This window comes from Epinephelus lanceolatus, chromosome 19 (genome assembly GCF_041903045.1).
Source record: "Epinephelus lanceolatus isolate andai-2023 chromosome 19, ASM4190304v1, whole genome shotgun sequence".
NCBI classification, from domain to species: domain Eukaryota; kingdom Metazoa; phylum Chordata; class Actinopteri; order Perciformes; family Serranidae; genus Epinephelus; species Epinephelus lanceolatus.
In genome coordinates, this window is record NC_135752.1 from 8525896 (window position 1) to 8540246 (window position 14351).

Below are 14351 nucleotides of genomic sequence, written 5' to 3' on the forward strand. Positions count from 1 at the left end.
ACGTTACAGTTTCAAACTGTAATTAGTCATCATTAACTGTTACTTATGCAGATTGATTATCTCGTCTCATCTCGTCGTCCTCTGCTTATCCGGGTCCGGGTCGCGGGGGCAGCAGCCTCAGCAAAGAAGCCCAGACAGTCCTCTCCCCAGCCACCTCCGTCAGCTCTTCCGAGGGAACCCCGAGGCGTTCCCAGGCCAGCCGGGCGATGTAATCCCTCCAGCGTGTCCTGGGGCGGTCCTGAGGTCTCCTCCCGGTTGGACATGCCCGAAATACCTCCCAAGGGAGGCGCCCGGGAGGCATCCTTACCAGATGCCCGAACCACCTCAACTGGCTCCTCTCGATGTGGAGGAGCAGTGGCTCTACTCCGAGTCCCTCCCTGATGTCTGAGCTCCTCACCCTATCTCTAAGGCTAAGCCCAGCCACCCTGCGGAGGAAACTCATTTCGGCCGCTTGTACTCGCGATCTCGTTCTTTTGGTCACTACCCAAAGCTCGTGACCATAGGTGAGGGTTGGAACGTAGATCGACCGGTAAATCGAGAGCTTCACTTTCTGGCTAAGCTCCCTTTTCACCACAACGGACCGGTTAAGCGTCTGCATCACTGCTGACGCCGCCCCAATCCGCCTGTCAATCTCCCGCTCCATCCTACCCTCACTCGTGAACAAGATCCCGAGATACTTAAACTCCTCCACCTGAGGCAGGACCTCCCCCCCTGACCTGGAGTGGGCAATTCACCCTTTTCCAGCTGAGGACCATGGCCTCAGACTTGGAGGTGCTGATTCTCATCCCAGCCACTTCCCACTCGGCTGCGAACCGTCCCAGCGAGAGCTGGAGGTCACTGTTTGATGGAGCTAGGAGGACCACGTCATCCGCAAATAGCAGGGATGAGATCCTCCCGTCACCGAACCTGACACCCTCCACCCCTCGGCTGCACCTAGAAATTCTGTCCATGAAAGTTATGAACAGAACTGGTGACACAGAGCAGCCCTGGCGGAGTCCAACCCTCACCGGGAACAGGTCCGACTTACTGCCAGCCACACGAACCAGACTCGTGCTCCTTCAGTACAGGGACTGGATGGCCCTTAGCAGAGGGCCACCAACACCATACTCCTGGAGCACCCCCCACAGGATGCCCCTGGGGACACGGCCGTAAGCCTTCTCCAAATCCACAAAACACATGTGGACTGGTTGGGCGAACTCCCATGCCTCCTCTAGCACCCTGGCGAGGGTAAAGAGCTGGTCCACGGTTCCGCTTCCGGGACGAAAAACACATTGCTCCTCCTCAATCCGAGGTTCAACTATCGACCGGACCCTCTTCTCCAGCACCCTGGCGTAGACCTTACAGGGTAGGCTGAGGAGTGTGATCCCCCTGTAGTTGGAACACACCCTCTGGTCCCCTTTCTTGAAGATGGAGACCACCCCGGTCTGCCACTCCAGAGGCACTGCCCCCGATGTCTACGCAATGTTGCAGAGGCATGTCAGCCAGGACAGCCCTACAACATCCAGAGCCTTGAGATATCCAGGGCGAATCTCGTCCACCCCCGGGGCCCCGTCACCACGTAGTTCCTTCACTACCTCAGTGACTTCTGCCCCTGAAATTGGATGACCCGCCCCCGAGACCCCCAGCTCTGTTTCCTCACTGGAATACGTGTTGGTGGGATTGAGGAGCTCCTCAAAGTATTCCTTCCACCGCCTGACAATGTCCCCAGTTGACGTCAGCAGCTCCCCGCCCCCACTGTAAACAGTGTGAGCAAGTTGCCGCCTCCCCCCCTGAGGCGCCGGACGGTTTGCCAAAACCTCTTTGAAGCCGATTGATAGTCTTTCTCCATGACCTCACCGAACTCCTCCCACGCCCGAGTTTTTGCCTCCGCGACTGCCGCCGCTGTGCTCCGCTTGGCCCGTCGGTACCCGTCAGCTGCTTCTGGAGACCCACAGACCAACCATGCCCTGTAGGCCTCCTTCTTCAGCCTGACGGCTCCCCTCACCTCTGGTGTCCACCAGCGGGTTCGGGGGTTACCGCTGCAACTGGCCCCTGCGGCCTTGCAGCCACAGCTCGCAACAGCCGCCTCGACAATGGCAGAGCAGAACAAGGCCCATTCGGACTCAATGTCCCCCTCCACCCTCGGGACGCGGTTGAAGCTCTCCCGGAGGTGGGAGTTGAAGATCATCCTGACAGGTTCTTCCGCCAGGCGTTCCCAGCAGACCCTCACTGCTCATTTGGGCCTGCCAGGTCTGCGCGGCGTCCTCCCCTGCCACCTGATCCAACTCACCACCAGGTGGTGATCAGTTGATAGCTCTGCTCCTCTCTTCACCCGAGTGTCCAGAACATATGGTCGCAGGTCAAATGACACGACTACAAAGTCAATTATTGACCTGCGACCTAGGCTGTCCTGGTGCCACGTGCACCGATGGACATCCTTAAGCTCGAACATGGTGTTAGTTATGGCCAAACTGTGACCTACACAGAAGTCCAATAACTGCACACCACTCGGGTTCAGATCGGGCAGGCCGTTCGTCCCAATCACGCCCCTCCAGGTCCTGCTGTCATTGCCCACGTGAGCGTTGAAGTCCCCCAGCAAAACAATGGAGTCCCCGGTCTGGGCACTATCCAGCACCCGTCCCAGGGACTCCAAAAAGGGCGGGTACTCTGAACTGCTGTTCGGCGCATAAGCGCAGACAACAGTCAGGACCCGTTCCCCGACCCGAAGGCGCAGGGACGCAACCCTTTCGTCCACTGGGGTTCCAGAGCCGGAACTATGTTTCGAGGTGAGGCCAACTATATCTAGCCGGTAGCGCTCAACCTCTTCCACAAGCTCCGGCTCCTTCCCCGCCAGAGAGGTGACATTCCATGTCCCAAGAGCCAACTTCCGTAGCCGAGGATCTGACCACCAAGGCCCCCGCCTTGGTCTGCTGCCCGATCCACACTGCACCGAACCCTTCTGGATCCCTCTGCGGGTGGTGGGCCTGCAGGGGGACGAGCCCATGTAGCCGGTTCGGGCTGGGCCCGGCCGGACCCCATGGGCAAAGGCCCGGCCACCAGGCGCTCGCCCACGGGCCCCAGCCCCAGGCCTGGCTCCAGGGCGGGGCCTCGGTAACCCTCCGGGCCGGGTACACCAGCTCTTGTTATCTTCCATCATGGTTGATTATTTACCTCAGAAATCATGACACGCTGCTCTCCCCTACATTACCAAAAAAAGAGCCACTTTTAATAAGAAGTATCATATCAGTACTGATATCAATGTTGGCACCTCTGGCCCTAGGTATCACATCAAAACCAAACTTTGTGGTATTGTCAACCCCTATTGTTCAAGAGGTTTTTACCAGGAGCTGAGATATCCCCAGAGGTCTCCTCCTCTCCAAAACAAATAGACCCAGTGATTTATATTGATAATAATATTGTATTAAGCAGTTCATTGCTAAGGGAGTGCTAACTACAGTGGTCAACACAAAAATGGGAATGGCCCTATCTAGTGCCAGTGTTTTTTTTGTCTGTCCATCCTGGACTACTGAAGGAACATGGTGGTGCAACATGATGGTCTCTGTAGATGAGAACCTGCTCCCTATGTAAAACAGCTCATTCCAAGGTAACAAAAATACAATGATTCTTATTTTCAAGTGACTTTACACTGAAGAAAACATAGTTGTATTTTATCCCATCTCTGCCAGTATGTTCCCCTAAATTCTACACACTGGACCTTTTATACTGTTGAGCATTCAGTTCTGTAGCAGCTATTCAAATAAAAAGCTCATAAATGTGTAATAAAAGGCTTCACAGGTCTCTTACATGATGAAAACACAGTAAATGATGCAGCATGTGTTGCTGATGTTATCAGACTGCTCACTGGCCCTGTGGATCTGTCAGGTCCAATCAAATCATGCCTGAGACCCATAGCAAAGTTAGTGGGATCAGACCCTGAGCTGAGGTGGACGAGAAAGTGCTGCCCCTAGGCCTGGTTCATGTTGGGTCCTCAGATTCTTGCCCTTCATGCCAGTAATGCAGGAGAAGATGTAACTGAGCCCTGAGAGGAGTGTGTGTGTGGGTGTGTGTGTTGGAGTGGGGGGTGGGGGTGGGGTTAATTAAGGAGAACAGGAATCCTCTCAGGCGTACTCATTAAATGACTGTTTGGATTAAGATAAAAAATTCATTACTCTGTGCAGTCATTGAAAGAGAGAGACAGAGAGCACCCAAACCGGTCAAGTAAGTGTCACAAGGCATCGGTTTCACAAGAGCTTGTAATGATGACCGAGGTTTCCTATTAAAACTTGAACCTGCTGCAGTTCAGGCGCTGACATGCTTCCAGCCTCTGATAGATAAGGACTGACTGCTGCTGTGTGGCTGCATTCTTCTTCTGTGCGGGTTTTATTTGCACCAGCATTAATGTGCTCTTTTGTTCGAAGCTGTTGTTTAAAGCTGCAGGAATGTTTTTGCATTTTTCCAAATGTCCATATAGTGTAGATACATGACCAAAGTTTAATTGGTTTATTTCTGTCAGATGTAATGAAATCTAGATAGCCCTGTAAAAAATGCACGACCTCAAAGTGCCTCATCGGGATTAACCAGTTTTGACATAACACTGGAAACACTAAGTCACAGTTCACACCATAAGAACTGTAGAAGCTGTGATATTTCTGGTGTCCTGATTCCCACATTGTTGTCCTGTGAAAACAACTCTTCCAGTCAGGTTATGTGTGTGTGTCAGTTTGTTTTGTGTCAGAAAGTCATGCTGTTTACCTGAGGGGTTGAGAGGAAAAGATGTAGAAATGTCAAAGGGAAGTTATATTCCAGCCTTATATCTGCCAAAAATGTTCGTTAAATTGGCTGCATGGGAGCAATTTGGATATCTACAAAAGGACCAGGAAGTGGCTGTAGAAGATGAACATCCAATTGCAAAGTGTGCTGTCAAAAGTTACTGCAAAGGGGTCAAACACTTCAAATATGTTCCAACATCTTATAACATCTTGAAGATAATCATCCAGCCCTGTATGCCCAGTCAAGGTAAACCTAGAAGTACCACCTTGTGATTGAATGCCTCGTCAAACCACCCAAGTCTCAGTTACAGTTTACATCCATGTCTTGCATGTCAAGCATGGATGCTTCACACACATCTTCAATCCGGCAACACAGGAGATCTATACAATCAGCTCAGTTTCAAGGAGGACAGCTAAAATTAATGTCACCAATTAAGTATCTGACCAAATATCTCCCCTTCTGATCCTTAAGGCCAGAAAAGTGTTTTTGCAGAACATAATTATTTCACAGTGACCTTGACCTTTAACCAACAAATTCTAATCAATTAATTCATGACTCAAAGTTGCCATTAGTGCCAAATTTAAAAAAATTCCCTCAAGGTGTTCTTGAGAAAATACGTTAATGAGAATGAAACCGATGCAAGGTCACAGTGACCTTTGACCATAAAATTCTTATCGGTTCATCACCAAGTGGACGTTTGTGCAAAAATTGAAGAAATTCCTTCAAGGCATTCTTGATATATTGTGTTCATGAGAATGGAATGGACGGACAGATGGACACAAGGAGGGACGGACAACCCGAAAACGTAATGCCTCTGGGCACACCTATGGGAGGTATGAAAAAAAATGAAAAAAAAAGCCTTAACATATGTAGTTAGCTGCACCAACGCAGTTTTGTCTTTTCTAACATAACTTATGTCTTTATGGCTTAGTCCCATTTAATCAATATAAATTATTTTTAAGTAGCCAAACATTACACTATAAAAACTGGATATAGCTAATAATGATAATAAATGTAAGAAATTATTATTATAATCATTTCTATAATAACAAATTTCCTAATTCAAAATTGTGAGAACCGTGCTGTTCCCTCTGACAGTTATCTTGATATCAGAATTTCACATTGTGGCATACCTAGTGCCACACCACAACAAATCACAAATCCACATGGCTGCAGTTGCTATGGCAACACATGAACCATGGCTTACAGCAGTGAAAGTAACAGACAAATCCCAAAGCTGTAAACTCTGATGAGCTTTTACAACACTCAAAAACAAAAGAGGCCTCGTCACGTTCAACTCAACAGGAAACCAATAAGAAGTTAGTTTCTGCTGAAGGCTGAATATCAATAGACCTGAGAAACTAGTCCAGCTTTTTGTCACCAGCTCTGTCTTTTACTTGTGTGTATTTGAGCCCAGAGAGTGTGCGTTGTAACGTGTTGTAACTGAAAACAGCATTGCGTTAGAACAACACAAAGGTCTGTGTTGGTGTTGGCGTGTTGTTTAAGGTACTGCTGTGACAATGAAATATCCAGGGAAACTGGTTTGAGCAATGGATCCACGGGTTTGAAAGCTTATCAGATTCCAAACACATGCTGCACAGCTGTTTATAATTCAATAAGGCAGAACTGTGACAAGAAAAGGTACGATGGTGGCAGTTACACAGCTGTAGAAGGAGCACATCTACAGGGTCACAGAAACTGTAACACAACACTTGAGCACAAATGCACAATAAATTACAAGCAACACAGCAGAAACAACAAACTGTAAATGACATACCTACCTGTGATCTGAACTGAAGTGATTTCACCAAAGTGCAGTTGAGTCAGTTCTGTTCCAGGAAGTATGAAGAAAGTTCTGTCTGTGTGTCACCACTGATGCTCTGAGGTTCGATCAGATTGACATTGAGAGTGATATCACTGTCCAGTTTGTCCTGTCGGTGAGGACCTGCAGGACACCATTCAGCTTATGTGCATTGGGGCTTAACTTAATGTCCAGTAGGCTGCTTCATCATGTCCACCACAGGAGAAAAGTAGCTGCAGGCAGGTTGATTTGGGGCTGAATTAGCATCAACATCCATCTACTTACGCCTGATACTAAAGTCAAGTCAAGTTTATTTAGAGCACATTTAAAGACCAAAGCACCTCACAAAGAGATTGAGTAAAACACAGGAATGATTAAAATAAAAACACAGGATAAAGATAAATTATAATTATATTAAAATTAAGGATAAACCGATACATCGGCCGGCCGATATATCGGGCCGATATTTGAGTTTTTTACTTGTATCGGCATCGGCCGATACGCGCGTGGGTTCGCAGATTTATTTTTCCCTGGCATGATTTACAGACAGGCATCCACAGGCAGCTCTGTGTTGCCAGAAGACCCTGCAGCGCACATGCAGCGAATCCTACTGTGTACAGTAGTTGTTTTATTTATGCTTGAGCTTAAATATTTGTTTATTTTATAAAGACATTACTGGAAGATTTAAGAGCACTGAACTCTTTTTTTTATTTGAATGTATAATAATAATAATAATAATAATAATAATAATAATAATAATAATATTCTACCTGTTCTACCTCAACTTTCCATCTTGTTTTAGTATTTTTTACTGTTCAATAAATGTTTCTTATTTTAAACTTGAGACCTGTAATATTTGTTATCATTGTGTCATTTTTTTGATGTAAATTGAGGGAGCAAAAGCAGTATTGGCCCCAAATATCGGCTCAAGAAAATCGGCAGTCCATAATCGGTCATCGGCTAAGGGTGATGGAAAAAAATCGGTATCGGCATCAGCCCTAAAAAATCCATACCGGTCTATCCCTAATTAAAATTATAATAAAACCATGGAATGTATTGATAAAATGTAACAAACAGCATTTGACAAACAACAGAATAAATAAAAAGCAACACATTCTTATTCTGACCTTGTCACATATCGGCATTTGGTCATGGACTTTCCATGTTGACATATGACGTGCAAGGTACCCTGGGTGCATTAACTGTTGACGTTCTGGGATGCCATGTCAACTTTAGCCTGTCATATGCATTGTGTATTTTCAAATTACACTTCTGGCCCCCCGGGTGAAAGTCAGTGGTTGCTGTACGGATCTACCACCCCTCCCAGCCACCCTACTCAGATTTTTGCCCCCTTCACATACACTGTTGTCCTGCTGCTGCTGCAAAATGCCTCACTGCTTTAACACCCCAGCCGTGGCACAAAACCGGGTTGCAACTGGAACATGCTGCAGCTGTACCTGGTGAAATCCAGGAGCAAGACTGCCACTAAAAACCATTGTGCCAAACCAAAAAAAACTAAAACATTGTGGCTTTGTGCCAAGGCAGATAATTCAATTAAGAGAACTGACCAGCCAGTGGCGTATTTCACAGCCATATGTCTAGTTTTAATTTGAACCCCTTGTTACAAGAACTGAGCATCCAGGGTGAGCTGCATAATTAGTTATTACAGCAAGTAATGCTTTAGGTGCCTTTGATGACAAGCTGTGGACCATTGAGCTCAAAAGAATGCTGTTTGCATCAAGTGTCGTAAATTTATATTATATATTTATATTTAATTTTGCTTGAGATCTAAATATCATACCACCTCCCTCTGCTACCTCTCTGATCACTAACATTATATTGTATACATACTGTATACATGAATTAACCCAATGAATTAATGCCAGAGAAGCAGTTAGACTAAGGTAGGTAAAGGAATTTAAAGGTATTAGTGTCTACGCCACATAAAGCTCCAACACATATTCTCTTTCTGTTTTTAAACCCTCAGAGTGCCTCTGTATTCTGTTCTTTTAGTCAGTCAGGGACAACACCAGCTCAATTAATCTCCTGTAACCAAACCGCTGTCTAATCAAGCTCACAAGGGTCTGGAAAAAATGCAGTTTGGTGAGCTCTTGTTCACTCAAGTCATTTTACAGCAAATAGGCGTTTCTAGCCCATTTTTGGGGCTGCTGAAGCACCCCTAAATTCAATCCTAGCACCCCTAAAATTTGAGAGATTATTATTATTTATTTATTTTTTTTTACTGTATGTCCTTTTTTAACAAGCTAGAAAAGTGTCAAAACCATACAGTACTTGGTTGCAACTTCATATTTTAACAACAAAAATACAGCAGCAACTTCTACCACTCAATACCATCACACCACCACCAATATCATTACCAGTCCTCATTTTTACTGCATTTAATCGTAGGTCACTGTTTATGTTGTTAGGTAGGAGTTAGGTGACGTTTCTTCTAGCTAGGAAACGTTACAGGTGGTCAGTACCACTGTCCTCTGTTTGAATTGGAATAAGAGAAGCTAGCTGTTGTGTCATGTGCATGTGTTAATATTAAAGCCAAGGTGCTACTGACTAGCTAACTGACTGGATGCCCATTAACATTATAACTCCTATTGTGTGTATTTATTATTATTTTGTAGATTTCAAGCACTTTTCTTTTTTTAAGTATATTTTTATTTATGTATTTGTATTATATAATACAGACAAGAAGGAAAAAAGCAAAGACAAACATTGAAAAAGTCAATTACTGTTAATGTTACATGTTGTGCATTGCATTTCAAATAAAAGTCCAAAAAATAAGTCCAAGGTCCATTTTTGGTATTTTTGGTACTCACTATAGGGGGCTGGTTTACTCCAGAAACATACATACTGTTTATGTGTATGTTGAGGAGCTGCTGTATCAAAAGGAGTTGTCTTCCCCCAGAAATTAGGGTTACGATATGTTTCTTTTATGATTCCAATCCATTCCTCTTTTGCTGTGGCTCAGCATTTAAATAATCTTTATCAGATCTGATGGTTTAGTCACAGACTTTCCCAAAAAGTGTTGTGCTTTTCTTTCACAAATGTGGGAATGAAATTGAGTTAAAATGTACAAAACAGTAAAATTTATCTTGCCTGGCTGGGCAGCTCTCTGGGTGCTTAGCACCCCTAAACCTCTGATCCTAGAATCGCCCCTGTTACAGCATAAAGGTCTTTTCAGACAGGGAGCCACCTGCTTGGATCCATGAGGTCTCACTGTGCTCCTCATCTGAATAGACAGGCAGACGAGCAGTCCACGAGTGAATTCTGTGCCCTCTGTGTGATAACCATGGCAGCAATACCATATATGCCTCATCACAGGTCAATGTATTGATACATTGCAGCATTCCTTATTGTTGATGCCAACAACAGACTGTTATTCTTGATGGCTAAAGTTAGCTAAATTAGCACAGTCATGACTTTATAGCCTAGCAGAAGTTAAAACTATATCTAACATTTCCTGATACATCTTGTCTTGTGCCGATGCTCTGCCATGCAAAAACCATGTCCAGGATCAGGTATGTCCAGATAACTTTTTAGACAACAGTTCAACCGTACATTTCAACTCTTACAACGAGGATCGAATCTCTCATCCACTGATTTGCACTGTGCATCACAGAAAAAACTTCAGGTCAGGACAAATCAACTCTGGCAGCAGTGGGTGAGAGGAGCATGACTCCAACAGTTTCACTGGATTGCGCACACTTGCTGCTTCGCCTTTCAGATTGCCTGTGCCATCCTACCTTCCCCCTCCTCTTTTATTTATAAATGAATTAGGGGACTGGGCACTTTAGTGATGCAACACCTAAAATATGCACTTCTCAAAAAAATGAAGGGAACTCTTACATCATACATCAGATCTCGATGAATTAATTATTCAAGCTGAAAATCTTTACTGATGTACGTTGTGTAATTAGTTGAGAACAAAATGACGTAACTTTGGTCAATGGAAACCAAAATCATCAACCCACTGAAGGCTGGATTCAAAATCACAATCAAAATCAAAGTAAAAAAAAAATTTTAGTCACAGGCTGATACAAATTGTGGGAATTTTATCACAGCCACTCATAATGTGTTTCAGTAGTTTGTATGGACCCCGCATGCCTGTATGCACTCTCAACAACGTCTGGGCATGCTCCTGATGAGTCGGCGAATGGTGTCCTTGGGGATCTCCTCCCAGACCTGGATAAGGACATCAGTGAGCTCCTGGACAGTTTGTGGCAGTATTTGGCGGTGTCAAATGCACAAATACATAACATCCCATAGATGCTCAATTGGATTTAGGTCAGAGGAATGAGAGGGCCAGTCAATGGCACCAATGCCTTTGTCATCCAGGAACTGCCTACACACTGGCCACATGAGGCCAGGCATTGTCCTGCACCCGGAGGAACCCAGGACCCACTGCACTAGTGTAAGGTCTGAGGACTGCTCAGGGGATTTCATCCGTCACATATCGTTACATATCGTTGTAACACAGAGGTCTATGCGACCCTCCAAGGATATGCCTCCCCAGACCATCACTGACCTACCTTCAAACCGGTCATGCTGGATGATGTTACAGGCAGCATAATGTTCACCACGGTGTCTCCAGACTCTTTTACACCTGTCGCATGTGCTCAGTTTGAAACTGCTCTCATCTGTGAAGAGAACAGACTACCAATGGCGGACCTGCCAAGAAACATGCACACCAGTAGCCTGCTGGAGGACATTTTGTAGGGCTCTGGCAGTGCTCCCCCTGTTCCTCCTCACACAAATGAGCAGATACCGGTCCTGCAGCTGGGATGATGCCCTTCTACGGCCCTGTCCAGCTCTCCTAGTGAAACAGCCGGTCTCCTGGTATCTCCTCCATGCTCTGGAGACTGTGCTGGGAGACACAGCAAACCTGCTTGTGACCGCACTTCTGGATGTGCCATCCTAGAGGAGCTGGACTACCTGTGCAACCTGACTGGGCTGGGGGTACTGTCTCATGCTACCAGTAGTAACAAGGACACTAGCAGAAAACAAAACTAGAGAAGAATCAGTCAGGAATGATAAGGACAGAACAACTCTCTGTGGCCACCACATGCAAAAACCATTCCCTTTTTGGGAGTTGTCTTGCTTTTGCCTCTGCATTGCACCTGTTGTCACTTTCTTTTGCACAATTTACTGAGTCTTGGCTCACCCTCAGACAAAGAGGCCTCGGGACTTGATTTCAAGGCTAAGTCTAGACCACAACTGTGGCGATATAACCAAATTTCCTGTACAATAAAGGAGTGTGAATAAACATGGTTAAGTTGATCAGCTCTTTAGTGTTTGTTTGCTCATAGAAAACAAAAGAAAATTCCCATACATAATATTCACCTCTGCAATGGCTTTTGATTATTTTATCATGCCATTTGTCATGGTACACTAATACATACACATATGCTTAAAAATGTGAATGAAGAGGAATCTTCATTTGTTTTCTCAGGGTGTTTTTATGGTCATGTGGATCTTTCAAATCAGTTAGAGGAGTGCTTATGGTTTGCATGGTCTACATTTTTCTCACGCATTGTGGGAGTCATGCTCCTCTGGTCTTGGTCTTGACTCGGTCCCATCCTGCCGTGGTCGTGGTCTTGACTCAGTGTCAACCCTTTAAAGTTTTGGTCTTGTCTCCATCTGATACACTTTGGTCTTGGTCATGACTTGGTCTTGATTTATGTGGTCCTGGCTACAACACTGTTCTCTAGGCTTGAAAGATGGCTTTAAAAAGCTTGTAGTTAGTTTGCTCCTTCACAAAGAACAGCAGATTATGTTTGACTTCCTGTCACTTACAATTAATAGATTCCAGTGGTTACACAGTTTCCTCCCAGTCCTTTGGAGTTTCAGGATCTGAGTGTGACGGCCACAGACATCATAACACAAAATAAATTAGATCGTTGTGAAATGATACATTACTCTACAAAAACTTAATGCAGATTAGTCACATTTTGTGAGTTCCATTGGACAACAAAGTGCTGATGTATCTGCTGTTGCAGTGGTGTTAAAATAGTTGAGGTGACAGACTTATTATATGGTTCATTTGCAGGCTGTTTGGACACAGTGGGGCCTGTAGTGCTTGTGGACAGTCTATACCTGCCAGTGAGATGGTGATGCGAGCACAAGGCAACGTGTACCACCTCAAGGTGAGTGTGATTAAGTAACCAAATCACTCAAACATTTACATTACCATATTCTCCAGGCTGTCATTGCTGAGCTTATCTTGACAACTTCATGATATAATACTGTCTTTTTCCTCTTAGTGTTTTACCTGTGCGACCTGTAGGAACCGCCTGGTGCCTGGCGATCGCTTTCACTACATCAATGGGACGATCTTCTGTGAACACGACCGGCCGGGAGGTGGTCTGCTCAGTGGACATCCAACTCCACTGCAGGCCAACAGCATGATGTCTGACCAGAAGGTGAGAGGCCCTGCGATGCTAGTAAGCATTTCTTTATCCACTTTTTATAAGGAGTAAAAAAACAAAAAAAGTAACTTATGAAAAAAACCCTCGTAGAACTCATGGTGTGATGTGCACATTCTAACACAGGGACCTAAAAGAAGTCATCAACTATTCATCAGTATCAGGAATGGAAGAACTGATGATATTTTCAATACACAGAAATGAAATGTTACGAATTAGAAATACTGTCATTAACAAAGGAGTTAATCAGTGAGGTAAATAGAATCATAAGGACTTGTATAAAGTAATGCGTACTTATCTTGGCACTTTAATCCTCAAGATTTACAATACATAGGGTCTAATTCAATTGTATATAAAACAATTCATTAAGCACGGTTAGGTAAGGTCAGTTAAAGATTAGGCTATGAGATCTGTGTTTGAATTAATTTGAACAAATGACATGTTAGTCCTTATTTGTTGTAAACTGTATTTTTGCATAAATGACAGCCTGTTTTCAAGACAATCTCAGCAATGCCTATTAAAAAAAAAGAATAAAACAATTCTTGCCCAAGTGAACAGTCTGATTCACTTTCTTGACCACCAGAAATGGTGGAAATCTCATTATAACATACTGTCTTTAAGAATTTATAGAACTGTGGTTATATACATAACCCTTTCTTGGCAATGCAATCTGAAAAGAAATCAGTAGCACACAACCATCAGTGGCTGGGTTGGAATTTTTGGCTTGTCAAATATCAACTTTTCATCCTTAAATAGCATAAAATTTCATTAAATTACAGCAAAGCTGCAAAAGAAAATTCAAATTAATGTGCATCTCCATCAACTACTGTGATGCAAACATTCTGAATGGGGCGCAGAGAGATAAACAGCTGGTGGCATAATTCTCCAGTTGGGAGATGGCACAATGAGATAATGTAAAGAAAGGAGCTCCAGTCAAATCTCAGGTTTTTTAATGCACAAATTGAAAAAAAACAACATAAACAGGTGAACAGAAACGCACTTAAGGCTGATTTTTAGTTGTACACCATGTAAACGTTTATACTTGTGCAGTGGTGTGTCTGTTACACTCTCTATGCCACTTAGTTGAGTTTCTTTAAAGGGCTGTAAAGTTTAATTGATTCAACTAACAAACCTAAAACATGCATAAAACATGGCTTAACGTTGACTTCATTTAACAAAAGTGTGCTAACGTTATTAGCATAAGCCTATGATACTTTACATTGTATAAATTAGCCTAGTGTCTAGTGGACTTACCTTCTACTTCTATAAAGCCAGGAACAACAGCAACATTCAATACAATAGGTAAAGTTAGAAAACTTGGCTACATTGTAACAAAGTTCACAGACAAAACAGTTGTCTTATAC

At 44.3% G+C, this 14351-nt stretch overlaps 1 protein-coding gene across 1 annotated transcript in view; it reads left to right on the top strand.

Moving 5' to 3' along the window:
* The window catches only part of lmo4a (LIM domain only 4a), a 38361-nt gene that overhangs the window by 20128 nt on the left and 3882 nt on the right, over nucleotides 1–14351 (top strand). Inside the window, exons 3-4 of the mRNA XM_033647696.2 lie at nucleotides 12612–12708; nucleotides 12826–12984. Of these exons, the coding sequence (XP_033503587.1) occupies nucleotides 12612–12708; nucleotides 12826–12984 (256 nt within the window). The remainder of the gene's footprint in view (nucleotides 1–12611; nucleotides 12709–12825; nucleotides 12985–14351) is intronic.